Below are 13,597 nucleotides of genomic sequence, written 5' to 3'. Positions count from 1 at the left end.
TCCATGTGATTTTGAGGCAAAAAGAGGGAAAAGGTGAGCCTGATGACAGCTTCCAGTCACTTGCTCTGCTTTTGTGTGCACAGAACATCAAGGTAGAACCACAAGCAGAGCTGCCCGAATCTCAGAGTGACATGGCAGTGAAGAGGTGGAATGAAGACATCCAAGAAGAGAAGAATCTCCCTATGCAGAGGGACAGTCAACAAAAACAGGTGAATGAAAGAATGGCAGCCGCTCCACTCATGAAAGAGAGTCCTTTCCATTGTTGTTTACAGAACATGGACAAACAGGTGCCGGCACAACTACAGGAAACTGAGGCTAGGATCAAGGCAAGGAAGAAGAGGCCAGACGAAAAAATTGAAATCATCAAAGAGAAAATTAATCGCCTCCTTCAGGAGTAAAAGGCTCTAGAAAAGCGAGAGAAATAGCAACAGGCACTGCAGTCACCCAAGGGGTGGTTTCTGCCCTCCTTGCCTTTGCAGTGCAGAGCAGCAGGGGGGTGGGGTGTTGCCTCTGAGTGCCATCCTGATGAGGCCTCTGTCAGAGCTGCTCTCAAGGACACTTCCTGCTCTGCTGAATCACAGCTGATGCTCTAGACAGTGGCATTACTCCCTTGGCCATTTAGCCAGCAGTCATCCCAATGAACTCCTGCTGCCTTCTTCCAGGTGACCTTGTTTCTTGAGGTGTTTTTGCAGGTGAACACGGTCACTCACATAGATTTGGAATACAGGCTACAAGCTGTCTGTAACCCTTGTGAATCTGCTCCTGTCCTTTACTTCTTCCCAGTCGATGACTCCTGGCTGACGGGGACAAGCTGTAGTCTCTGACTGCTTTGTTCTGTTTGACTTGAGGTGGAAGGTTCGCCATCCTACCTGGCAGCCTGCAGCGAGTTCCAGCAAGTGATGGGCAACCAAGAGCCCCGAGGCTGGCATGAGGCCCAGGAACTGTACCATCCAGAGATGCTGCAGGATAAGCACGTCCCGAGGAAGGTGCAGTAAAAGAGAATTTCATGGCAGGAGGTAGAACATTAGAATGAGGAGCTGCAAATGTATCTGCAGACCTAGGAGGGGGAAAGGAGTCTTTGAGAGGAAGTGGAGCGGTCGTTGCTGCAGTCATCCTTTAGAACAAGAAAGTGGCTATGAACTTGAGTAAAATCAGTCTTTGGTTTTGACCATTTGGTTTCACAAGTGGACATCCAAAGCAATCCAGTTGAAGAGCTCTGCATGTGGCTAACAGCAGCTTCCTAAGGGCTTGCATTTCAAATGGCAATCTCTCTTGCATTTCAGGGCAATCTCTGCCACACCTTCCTGACATCAACTCATTTCTTCTCTCAGATCTACACCAACTCTGACACTGAAGCTGCTGCAGCAATGCCGCCCCAAGGAGCCTTTGCTCCCCAGCCAAAGACGTGGAGCCTGAGCACTTGGTTCACCTCCCATGCTGACCCAGCTGCTGCTCTGCAACAGGAGATGGCGGGTGACTCCCTGGAGCAACACAGTACGTCTGCTGTCTTTCTTATCTGAGGGACAGTGTATTGTGTGCACATGTCAGCACAGCTGTACCAAAGGGCTCTCCTCACTTCAGGGTCACAGAAGTGCTGGCATTGCTCCAAGGCAGCAAGAGAGAGCTCTGGGTGTTCCTGCTGCCTCAGAGGGCAGCTTAGGCTGGCTGGAGTTTGCCTGGGCTTCCCTCTCTGCCAAAGGCAGAAGCAGGAATTGTTCCTGCATCAGCAGAAGGCTGTGACTGCTTGAGTTCTAGCCACTGGTAGAAGGCCTGCTGAGATCAGTCTCTAGAAGAACAAATCAAGCCCTTTGTGATTCTGCAGCACAACCCAATGAATCTGCTTCTTGCCTGTAACAGCTGCCAGTGCTGTGCTCTCAGATAAGACCTGGTAGAGTTGAGAAGAGAGCCCAGGGGATTCTGTGTCTACCATCACCTGTTGGGACAAAAAGGGCACTGATCCACACCTCGATGGGGCTGATCTCAAAGCCCATCCTGTTGTGTCCTGAATGGGGGCAAAAGCTTGTACCGGGCTCAGGCTCACTCTGGCTTCTTCCCATCAGTGCCTGTCAGTGCTCATGCTTGGCCTTTGCCAGCCTGGTTGTGGTCGCTGCCCTGCCCCTGAGGGCTGCAGGGACTGCAGAGGCTGGAGCCTTCCTTAGCTGGGAGGGTCCCGCTGCTGCCCGGCTGCTGCAGCGCGGAGCTGCCTGAGGCAGCAGCCCCTTCTCTGGGCCGGCTTCTGCCTCGCATGGCCTGGACTCACAAGAGGGTCAGCATCTCCTCTGGGCAGCTCTCTGTGTCACAGGGGTGCCTGAGGAGCACTGCTGTCCTCTGTGCCCGTGCCCGCCGTGCTGAGTTGGGTAGATGGGGAGGTGTGCGGTGCCGAGAGGGCGAGTGCAATGGGAGCGACTGATCCGCGCTGTCAGGGTGAAGAGAAGCGGCGTGGTTCTTCACGCGGGGCACGGGCAAGGGCGTCTTTGAGCTCAGCCTGCTCATAAAGGGTGAGGGTCCTGATGCTGAAAGCCCCGTCGCGATTGGTTCTGGCATGAGCTGCTCTGGTTTACAACTGGGAAGGCATTCTATTGGCAAACTGCTGCAAGGTGGAAAAGATGGGAACACTTGGCAATATTCCTCCTGTTCTGAACTTGACATCTGTTCAGAGGAATTGATTCGGGATGTGCAGGTGCATTTAATCTTAGCAAGTGGGAAACCTTTTCTAAATCTCGCAGTGTTTATTCCCAAGAAAACAAAGGCACTCTTAGTTCCAGCTCTCCTCAATGTTTCTAGAGGACAAACTTACTTGCTTTGGTATGTATTCTCTTCTGGTCTCAGTGTAGTCTGAATCCATCTCCCTGTGCTTCCCTGTGTGTCTGCTGCCAAGAGGTCTCTCACTTCAAAGGATGCAAGAAATCAGTCTCTGTGCCAGCCAGACTTGTGCTGTGGACGTGCTGTTCTTTTCTTGTTGTTCCAGTTCCTGTTCCTGTTGTTGTTAGCCACCTCAGAGCTGGCTAACAAAGGGAGGGCTCAGAGCCCCAGACAGTGGGGCTGCCATTTGTATCTCCGAGAAGGTGGGATCTCTGCTTTAAAGTGAACATCTTGCATTTTGTTTCCCTCAGGCAGAATGGTGAAGACGGAAAATCCTATCATCAAATACATTGAACTGGAAAGTATTGGCAGTGGGTGAGTCCAAGCAATGCTAATTTTACAAAACTATGCATCAGGTGTTTTGCTGGTGGAATAGGTATCAAGCGTGAAGTCAGACAAGCTGCAAATGTGTTCAGGCACTGGGCTTAGATTGTCAATGCTGATCAGAATTTCTAATTGTGCTCAGAAGGCATTGTCCAGAACATCTCCATGCTTCCAGAGTCCTGCAGCTTTTAGGCATTTACAGCAGAGATCTCCTGTGTGGGCTGGCTTTCAGTGCAAGATCTAAATGGCTTCTCCTTTCTCTGCTTCTCTTTTGTTTCTAGGAGTTTTGGAGATGTTTTTAAAGCACTCGACACTGCCACAGGAGGAGAGGTAAATGTCAACAGCCCCTGCAGACTCTGCTGCTCTTGAGGGGCTTTCCCCACAGCTCTCCTCTGGTGTGAGCTGTGGCTGGAGCTTGGCTAGAGCCGTGCTGAAAAGGAACAAGAAGCATAGACTGGTGCCAGCCTGCAAAATACATTTGGCACTTTGTCCTCCTCAGCTGCCGGAAGGAAGGCACGCAGGGCAGCGCTTCCTTTCAGACAAGGACGCGCTCACTCGCTCTCCATTGCTAAAACAAAGGTGGTGCCTTAGAGCACCTCCCTGCTCTTTGGGGCTACAGCTTCAGAGTCCTGAATTCTTGATTCTGGCTGCCAGCAAATCCATCAGAAAGTTACTGGTAGTTCCTTAGCCACCTGCAGTGCTGCACTTGGCAATTGCACATAGGGAGAGATCTGCAAGTGCCCTAAAAGCCCTAAGCCCTGCCCATTGCCCAAGATGGATCCACAGAGTCTTAAGGCATGGATTACTTCTTCTGAATCCTAGAAAGAGCAGCGGAGAGTGTGGTCAGAGGTTTGTGGGTGATAGCTGAGACAAAACTGTTACCAAGTGGACAAGGCAAAATGTCAGCGGCCCCACATGTTCTGTAACTGGCTCCCAAGGGAGCAGAGAAATGGGCTGTTGGAATGTCAGTTCCTAATTACTGCAGTGCCTAATCACAAGGCAGTTTGGCACAGCTCAGCTGTATCATTGCAAAATCACTCGCTTCATGTGCGTTGTTGTCTCCTGCCACCAACTGCTCAAGTTACTGATTTTCAATGTCATTTTAGGTGGCCATAAAGAAAATAAATCTTCAAGGACCGAGAAGGATGGAACGAAGCATTAATGAAATCCAAATCATGAAGAGGTACAGGAGTCCCAATGTTGTGAATTTTTTAGACAGGTGAGTGGTTCTGGTCTTATCCCATGTGTGCATTTACATACAGCAAACATAAGAGGTTAAAAACCCACTTTGGTCAGTGGCAGATAGTAAAGCTGTTAATTTTTATTTATTCATATCTCTCTACTCATCTCCAATGGATGAGAAGAGAGTGCATCCCTTCTGCATGAGTCTTCCCTGGCACACCTAGTTTGAAAATTATTCCAAAATTATTCAAAATCTGGATCAGCTGTATCTTCCTTAGTCATCAGCCTCAAAGTTTACTGCCTCCACATAGTTTTGGGATTGATTTTTTCAAGTTTCTGAAGTGCTGATGAACCGTCCTAAAATGGATTTCCCTTGGATTGTTGCCACTCTTTGCCATTGCTGGGCATGCCAGGAAGACTAGGTGCTTATTTCCAGAAACACCATGCCTGACAGGTTTTTTACCTGGGCTGTTTCTAAACTGCATTTTTCACTCACTAGCCATCTAAGACATCTCCTTTTTCACAGCTGTGCTTATCTCCTTGAGACTGCACAGATTGCAAACAATGCACAGCCAAGAGGGAATATCTATTGCTATGATTCTGTCCTTGTCACAAAGGCATTTGGAAGTAAGAAACCTGGAGGCAAAAATCAACGTAGCCATGCATGCTCATCTCCACGGCCTTCTTTCCTTCTTTCAGCTACCTTGTGGGTGAGGAACTCTGGCTGGTGCTGGAGTACATGGACGGAGGCACCCTGAACGACATCCTCAGCACGACCGCTCTGTATGAAGATGAGGCAGCAGCCATCAGTCGGGAGGTCAGCAATCCCATCTGTGTTTCCAAGGGCTTGGGCAGGATTGTCTGGGAAACAGGGGCTCAGACCTGCAGTGATTTCCTGTGCCAAGCTTTGGTTCTGTGTTGCTGGTGTGCTATGGGCAAGAAAAAGCATCTCAAGTGAAAGGCCTGCCAGTGCTCCTGCACTCCCTGTACTCAGTGCCAGTACTCTTCTCTCCTGCTGTTGTATTCTCGCTCGGGCTCATGTATTTGTATTTGCTGTTCTCCACCTTGCCTCTCTAAATGTTTGCCTGGAGTCTGTCTTCACTGCATTCCTTGCCTGTGAAAGCAAAGGTGCTGGTGGCAGGATTGGAAATGATCAGCAAAGAAAAAAGAGAGAGACTCGTTTCTCTCAGGCCTCAGCATACAAGGACAGGAGTGCAGCCAAAAGGCTCTTTGCTTCTGAGCACATGCACTGCAGCAGCAGTCATCCTGGCTGGTTTGCAGGGCACAGTTTATAACAGCAGGTGCTGTTGCTCTTTCAGAAGCTGACATGCCTTTCCTCAGAAAGGTCCTGCTCTTCAAGTGCTGGAGCAGCAAGCTCTTCCTCTCAGTGGCACTGTGTTCTGCCATTACTGCCCATTCCCCTGCAGAGGGAATCTTTTAGATTCTTTGTTGCCTTTCTTATGGGATGAAATCACATCACTCATTTTGGCCCTCCTCTTTCTGTTTTCTCTCTCAGTGCCTGCAAGGACTGCATTTTCTTCACTCAAACCATGTGATCCATCGAGATGTGAAGAGTGACAACATCCTTCTCAGAACCGATGGTTCTGTCAAGCTGGGTCAGTGTATTCTTGGTCAGGAGCAGCATTCCAGGGATGTGGGTGTGGGGCTGCTTGGAGTGACAGCCAGCTCCCCTAAATGGGGCTGGTGGCAGCGCAGGGACACCCGCTGTGAGCTGAGGGCACAGTTGCAAGGTGCACAGAGGTAGGACAAGGAACAAGCAGTCAAGAGTGGCCTTGCTCTGTGTGTGTCCCTTCCAGAGGGAGGGAGTTACAAGTCTAAAGCTTCCAAAGAACAAAAGACACTACTGGCGACAGTGTAAAAAATGGGGTAGTTTAAAAGTCGCCAATGCCAGGAATTCAACAGCACATTTTCCAACTTCTACTGGGCAATTCTTTGGCTTGCTTTCCTAATTGCACAGAATTCAAATAGAAACAGAGTTTTGCTTTCTCCTCAGGTGATTTTGGCCTCTCTACTCAGCTCAGCCCTGAGCAGAGCAGACGGTGCTCGGTAGTCGGGACTCCTTGGTGGCTGGCGCCAGAAGTGCTGACAAGTCAACCATATGGTCCCAAAGTGGACATATGGTCTTTTGGAATCGTGGGGATTGAAATGATCGAACAAGAACCTCCCTACTGGAACCAAAGTCCCATCACGGTAAGGAGCAAATACTCACTGATCCCACTGTCTTTCTCACCTGTCCCTTGTCCTGCGTGCCATTGGACAAAAGCCCATTGCCATCTGCCTGAACTACTTCCACCAAGGTCCCCTCCTAAAAATGTGTCTGCAACACATCAGCATCTGCTGTAGTTTTGGTTTCAGCAGTGGGGCAACTCAAGCCTTACCACATGCAAACAAACTCCAAACAAACTCTCTTCTCAGGCAACACTTTCCTTTGGCTTTTAAGTGGTTCCAGTCCTTTGGCTGTGGAGATGGCCTTAATAGCAGAAAAGAAGCATCTGACAACTGCTGTTATCTTTCCAGAAATGAAGGAAGGCAACACAAACACAACAAAGTTTCTAAAACTGTGGTCTTTAGAGATGAACCTAACTCCCTGTACAGTTTCTTCTCACTGGGAAACATGCCTGAAACCTGGGCATGAGAGTGTAAAGGCCACTGAGTCTCTTCTGCTTCCTGTACAGTGCTGCTGAAACACTCAGTCACTGTGTTTCTCTCCTAGCCAAAGGCACATTCTCTGTGTCACCAAGCCAGAGCCTGGTGATGCGGAGAGCCTGCCCGTTTCTTTCCAGGCCCTTTCTGGCATGGGCCTATCATTAATGCATTGACTTGAGTAGCCAAATGACCAGAGGGTGGCCATAGGGATGGCACCTCTCCTTCTTCTGACCATGACAGTTTTTCTTTTGCTGCAAAATGGGAAGCTGCAATTTTCAGACTGCTGAGACAGAGCTGCAGGTGGCTCCTTTGTGCCCAAGCAGCAATTTTCATCCCAATACATTTGTGCAGGCATCTAAATGTGTCTCTGTTGAAGATGAGATTGCAAATGTTTATTTCCTTACCTGGGGATTAATTGATGGATTCCCTTTCTTTCCTTCCAATTACCATTGTTTTCAAAAAAAGCACAAAAGGTATGATGAGTTTTGTTCTTGGGCACGTGCGCTTAAAGGACCAACAAGCACTGCAGACATGCCTTTCATGTACTAACCCTTGAAATTAGTTTGTATAGCACAGTCCCTCTTCCAAAAAGCCTCTCAAGCTGGTGTGAATCCTTATGGAAGCAAATGTGCGTTTTCTGATGTAGTTCCCATTAACTAGCACAGTCAATGAAATCAGCTGCCAAGGCAAGATCTGTGGGATGGTGGAAAAGCTGTGGCTGCATCAGGTTTGGGTTTTCTGGTTGGTAAAGGAAAATGATCTCTGGGTCTCTGCCAGGGCAGAAACTGCCACTGAAGAACAGAGGTTAAAAAAAGGGAGGTGGGAGAGCACTTAGAGATGTGAAAGCAGCAAGTGGAGCCTGGTGTCTCCTTTTTCTCCAGGCTACACAACTGATAGCCACAGTAGGGACCCCACGGCTGCAGCAGCCCAACCGATTCTCGCCTTGCCTGCGTGACTTCCTGAGCTGCTGCCTGCAGAGAGACGAGGAGCAGCGCTGGTCTGCCAGGGAGCTCCTGCAGGTAAAATGGGAAGGGGCTGCAGGTGAAACAGGTTCTGAGGCATGGGCTCCTCCTCCACTCAAGTCCAAGGCATCAGATGAGCCCCCTTCCTCCTCACCTCCATTCTTGGTGCTCTTCAAATGAAAATGATGAGGAATCCTAGACTGGGCTGGGCTGCCAGGGCCCTGTAAAGGTCCTCTGGTGAAAGTGTCCTGCAATGAGCAGGGACATCTTCAAAGAGATCAGGTTTCTCAGAGCCCTTTCCCACTGGAGCCGGAATGGTTGCAGGGATGGGGCACCTGTAAGCTCTTGCGGGCAACCAGTGCCAGAGTCACACCATGCTCTGAGTAAACAAGTTATGATTAGATCCTGTTTGTGTTTAAAAATATTCACCCACATCCTATTGTAACTGGCCCTGTTAAAAAATATGTCCCTCACTTTCTTCAAAGCCACTCTGAAGTCTTGGAAAGTGGCAATAAAGTCTCCCTGGTGCCTGTTCTTCACAAAACTGAGTAACTCCACCTCTCTCTGCATTTCCTGAGTCAGAGAGCTCCTCTGGCTGTTTTGGTCGCCCTCTTTTGTCATTTGGTGGGGTGCTCAGTTTTATCTAATGGCAAAAGAATTGAAGTAGAGCAGTGCAGGGTACAGAGACATGAAATGGTGGTGCAGGAACCCAAGGAAGCCAGTCCCAGCCTAGGGGTCAGAGATTTGGCTGTGGGCAGGAGGGGTCCTGGGGTGCTCACTGTGAGCCTCCCGGGGGCCCTGGTTTGTGCTCCCCAGCCCACCCTTAGAGGTTTCTGCTACGCAAACAGGGACAGCTGGGAGGGACTTGTACCAGCCCCATCTGCTGCCTGCCATGCTCAAGCAGACGGGAACTGTGCCAGAGTTAGTGCCAGGTTGTGTGGCAGAGAGGGAACTGCAGGGCCCAGTGCCACTGGGCTGGCCCTGCTGGGAAGGAAGGTGCCATCCAGCACACGAGGGGCAGGGCATGGAAAGGTAGACACTGCTCTGTCTCCCTGTGGGAATCAGCACAGTGCCTGTCTTTCAAAGAGAGGGACCAGTGTGAGGCTTTAGAGATACCTGAAAAGAAGAAACTCCAAGGACAGAAAGCACCATTTCTAGAGCACTGGCAGGGCAAAAATCCTAGCAAGATGAAGACACCTGGATAAATGGATGAGTGGGATTCTGGGCCACATTTGCCTGTGATGGCTAAGTCTGGCGCATAAAGATGGAGGTCTAGATGGTCCCATTGGTCCTGTTCCTGCATCCTTCTATAAGACAGAGGAATCCTATGAAGCACTGAGCTTGTAAAGTCATGTTGTTGATTTGTTGATTTGTTTTTTTTTCCCTTTGGGCAGCATCCATTTGTAACATTTGCTGAGCCTGCGTCCAGCCTGGTGCCGCTGATTGTTTCAGTGAAGAAGAGGAGGGAGACAAGAATGTGACAATCACATCAGGACCATTTATTCGTCAACCACTTTAGAGTAGGATTGTAGGTTAGGATTAGGATTAGGATTAGGATAAGGATTAGGATTAGGATTAGGATTAGGATTAAGATTAGGGTTAGGGTTAGAGTAGGATTGTCTAATAGGAGTGCAGAGTAGGATTGGAAATGAATACAGTTTCTGAAACCACAAGTCACCTTGAAGATTCCCTTCCTTCTCACTCTGCGAATACGCTCAAGAATTTCTTCTGAATTGTCTGTTGTTTCTTAAAGGTGGAAAGTGACACGATGTCTTTGACATGGTGTGAAAGTGAGGAAGAAGGATGTTCTTCATTCATCCTCTCCAGACCACACTGCCTTTGGAATCTGGCCCACTGGTCTGTTTTTGGCCAGCTTTGGTATTTCTATTTGAGGCAGAAAGGGCAATGGCATTTGAAGTCAAAACCAAAAGAAGAATGAGGCAGCCCAACACCCTGTGCAGATGCAGGCCTTCAGCTGTGACTGGAGAACATTGGGGCTCCTGCCACTTGGATTTGTATCCCAAAATGCAATAATCTCTTTGGCTGCAGGAGAGCCTTGCTCAAGTGAGAAAGCAGAAAGATCAGAGAGGGTGCTCGGGAAGGTCTCCTGTGGTGCAGAGCTGTCAGCGCCTGTGAGGTGAGAGCGGGCCCAGCCTTGGCTGGGGTGGAGCCCCAGCAGAGCCCCGGCACAGGCCGGAGCAGGCTGAGCCCCGGCAGAGGCAGGCTGGAAGGAGGCCCTTGGAGCTGCAAGAGGCAGCAGCCGGGCCCTGGGTGCCTGTTCCCGGCAGTGGGCGAATCCTCCGCTCTCAGAGCCCAGGTGGCAGCTGGCTGCTGCTGAGGGGAAGCGCAGCCGTGCTGGGCACAGCCCAGCCTGGAGGCATTGGCCGTCTGGAGTGTGCCCAGGAGCAGAGAAAGATCAAGGGCAGCCGAGGGTTGCTGGGCTGCCTGAGGATTCCTCCTCTTCTGCCGGCTGCCCTGCAACTCCTGGCAAAGGTCAGCAGTGTGTGCAGCACTCTGGGCACCGGGGCAGGGAGCCGGGCTGCTCGGCAGGCTGGAGCACAGGGCAGCCTCCTTCAGGCCCGGCTCTTGTGCTAGGGGAAGCGAGGCCAGCGTGAGGCCGGGACAGCTTGGCAGGGCACATCTGCAGGAGCCAGCGCCTCACGCAGCTCTGGGAGGAAGCGCCCGCAATCCTGCAGTTCTGCACTGAGCCCGAGCAAAGGGGTGAGATGCAGAGTGTTTGGCAGGAATATTCAGGCCCACCAGGCCAGCCTGCGTTGTGCTCTCTGGCCCACAGCAAGCGCTGTTCAATGCAGCTCACACCTCTATTGCAGGGCTGTTCTTCTTCTCAGTAATCATCGCTCAGCTGTCTCTCACTGACATATTGCTGGCTGAAGACCTGTCTCTTCCATATCCCCTATAAAAAGACCTTACCTTAGATTCTCAAATTTAGCATGCATGCATGCCTGTGTTAAAAACAACCCCCACAAATCTTTAGGAAAATCAAGACATTAAAGCAGATTTCATTTATCAAACCCACAGCAACTGCGTTGAATTGTGGGTGTATGAGCCTTTCTTCAAAACTTTCTTAAGAATATCTCTAGAGTAATTTTTGAGAGATAAGTATGCTGCCCCTAAAAAGTCCAGATTACTTGGCAAGGGGTAATTAGTCATCCATTAAGCATTCCAGCAGTTGCGTAGCATTTTCTTCTGATAACTGATCCCTGGATATTGCAACCAGCTTCTGATTTGTGTCTGCCCACTTCTTTTCCATGTTCTGAGCCAAGAGCAATAGTATCCTTGTGAGTGCATCTGAACACACTGGACACTGACACCTCATCCTATTGCCTATGTTCTCCCATGGAAGATTCCTTGCTCTTTTTTCTCTGCCACCAAAGGGGATCTGCAGTCCCTGCCGGGCACTGCTCGCTGTGGGTTGTCCAGGCAGAGGCGATGCTCTGGTGCACCTGGCGCAGGTGAGCCTCGGGCCCGGGCAGGGAGCGATGCTCCGAGCTGCCGCGGATCCGGCGGCGAAGCCGAGCGGTGCCGTGGCCTGGCTGGGAAGCCGAGCGGCGCCCGTGGCGCTGCCTCCCCGGGCAGGGCTGTGCTCTCAGCGCCGCCGGGGCTGCCGAGCAGCGCTTTCCACTCGCCTCCGCCTCCGGAGCCAGCCCCGCAGCCGCGCTCTCCCGAACCGCACTGACCCGCGCCCGTTCTCGGCCTGGCTGCAGGACTCCGTGATTCCGGGCTCTCCGGGTTCCCAGTCCACCTGCAGGAGCCTCTGCTCCTGGACCCCCGCCCTGGGCTTTCTTCTCCTACGTCTTTCCCAGGCCCTGTCCACTCTACTCCGGACCTCCCCCCCTTCACAAGTTGTCCTCTGTCTCCTGGGTTCTCCCTCCTCTCTCGGGTTTTTCCCAGTCCTAAGCTACCCCTTGTCACAAGCTCCCTCCTTTCCCTAGCTGTAGCCAGTGGTTTTATTTGTCTCCCTGGATCTCCCCTTCTCCCGATTAGTCCTCCCTCTTCCAGGATCTCCCTCCTCTCCCAGGGCTCTCTACTGTCTTGGAAGGCTACCCACCCTTTCCCAGGGACCTCATCCCCCCTGTCCCGTGATCTCCCCTACTCCCGGGCTCGACCCCCTCTCCTGGGATTTTCTCCTTCCTCCCAGCATCTCTCCCCTCTCCCGCTCACTCCTCCCTCTGCCAGGTCTCTCTCCCCTCTGCCGGGATGTCCGCCCGTTCCCGGAGCGCCCCATGCCCCCGGCCCCTCGCCGCCCGTCCCTCGCCGCCTCGGCCGGGCCGCTCCGGGGCCGCGCTCGGAGCGCAGCGGGGCCGGGCCGGGGCCGCCGGGGCCGCGTCAGCTCCGCCCCGCGGGAGGAGCCGCGACAGCGCCCCGGCAGCGGCCCCGCACAGTCGGAGCGGCCCCGGCTGCGCCCGGAGCTGGGCCTGGGAGGGGCTGCGGCCTGTGAGAGCTGCTCCGGGCTCGCTCCGGACACGAGGAGCTGCGACCTGTGCTCGCTTTGTACCCTCAAGGCTGCCGGATGCCGTGCACTAAAGCTGGAGTGCCCGGGCTATTCCGGTCTCTTCTGGTCCTCAGCTGAGTATTGCTGGCCGCGGGTCTCTGTACGAATCACGAAAGGGACGGGACTGCTGAGGAACGCTCCTGGAGCTGTTTGTTTTCCAGCATCAGTCTCGTTACATGGTTGTTACAGTGGGAAGATGCCAGCAGCTCACATCCCTGGCAGCAGGCAATCAACTTACTTGAAAAGTTTTTTGACCACTCACACAAAGCAAGAGCATATTGACAGTAGTTCTGTGCAACCACTATAAGCACACGTAGCTTTTGTTAAAACACTGCTTGCTTATTTCAAACACTGTACCTGCTTTTGAGCCTTAAAACACAATGCACAGAGCTCCATTATTGTGATAAATAGGTATCATTCATGCTGATAAAATTTGAAAGAGTAATTGATACTGATACAGTAATTAATATTTGAGAATAATAAATAGTTAAAAAGTTGTAATGCCAAAGAAGAGAGGGAGAGGAGGGGCTCCACCCCCCTTCCCAGCAGCTGTTCTCAAGGACCACAGGAAAGAAGCTGAAGATACAGTTGCTAAAAATGAGCAAGAACCTGGTTCGGTCCCAACAAATCCTAATTATAAGGGATTTATTGCCTTGATATGTAGATGGAGTGATACGTTAGTCTTGCCTTACATTGGCTGTACTGGCTACGTGCTGGCTTGATGCGCATGTGTAACCCAAAGGTGAATTAAAGGACAACAAAGAAGACTACAGGGCCTTCATCAGTGACGACCCCCAAAGACTTGTGCGACCACCAAACCGAGTGGTGGCGCATGCGTGGTAAAGGTGGTGAGGAAGGCGGAGACAGAAAAGTGACGAACCGAAAATAGGAGGAGATGGTATTGACATATGGCATACAAGGGGTGATTTTCACTTGGCAAGCTTGTACGTGAAGTGGCAAGGGTCAAGAACTCTGCCCTCCGTACCTCACGGTATCTTTTCCTTATGTGCTATTATTTGAACCAAATTATCCCTTATTTATATATTTTCTAAACTATTCAATTAAAATTACTGCTACCTAAATATTG

General features: G+C 51.2%; 1 protein-coding gene across 1 annotated transcript; it reads left to right on the top strand.

The window, feature by feature from the left end:
* Nucleotides 1–4,298: 4,298 nt before the first annotated feature.
* LOC131571279 (serine/threonine-protein kinase PAK 1-like) lies at nt 4,299–10,917 on the top strand (the record flags this gene model as incomplete). The annotated part of the gene is made up of 5 exons (XM_058823934.1): nt 4,299–4,405; nt 5,068–5,185; nt 5,885–5,984; nt 6,383–6,579; nt 10,792–10,917. Coding segments are annotated over 5 exons (648 nt in total), but the record flags the coding sequence as incomplete, so codon positions are not given.
* Between the last annotated feature and the right edge of the window lie 2,680 nt (nt 10,918–13,597).

The sequence above is a fragment of the Ammospiza caudacuta genome, chromosome Z (genome assembly GCF_027887145.1).
Source record: "Ammospiza caudacuta isolate bAmmCau1 chromosome Z, bAmmCau1.pri, whole genome shotgun sequence".
Classification (NCBI taxonomy): domain Eukaryota; kingdom Metazoa; phylum Chordata; class Aves; order Passeriformes; family Passerellidae; genus Ammospiza; species Ammospiza caudacuta.
Note: the sequence above shows the minus strand (reverse complement) of the source record. Positions and strands in the feature narration are given on the sequence as shown.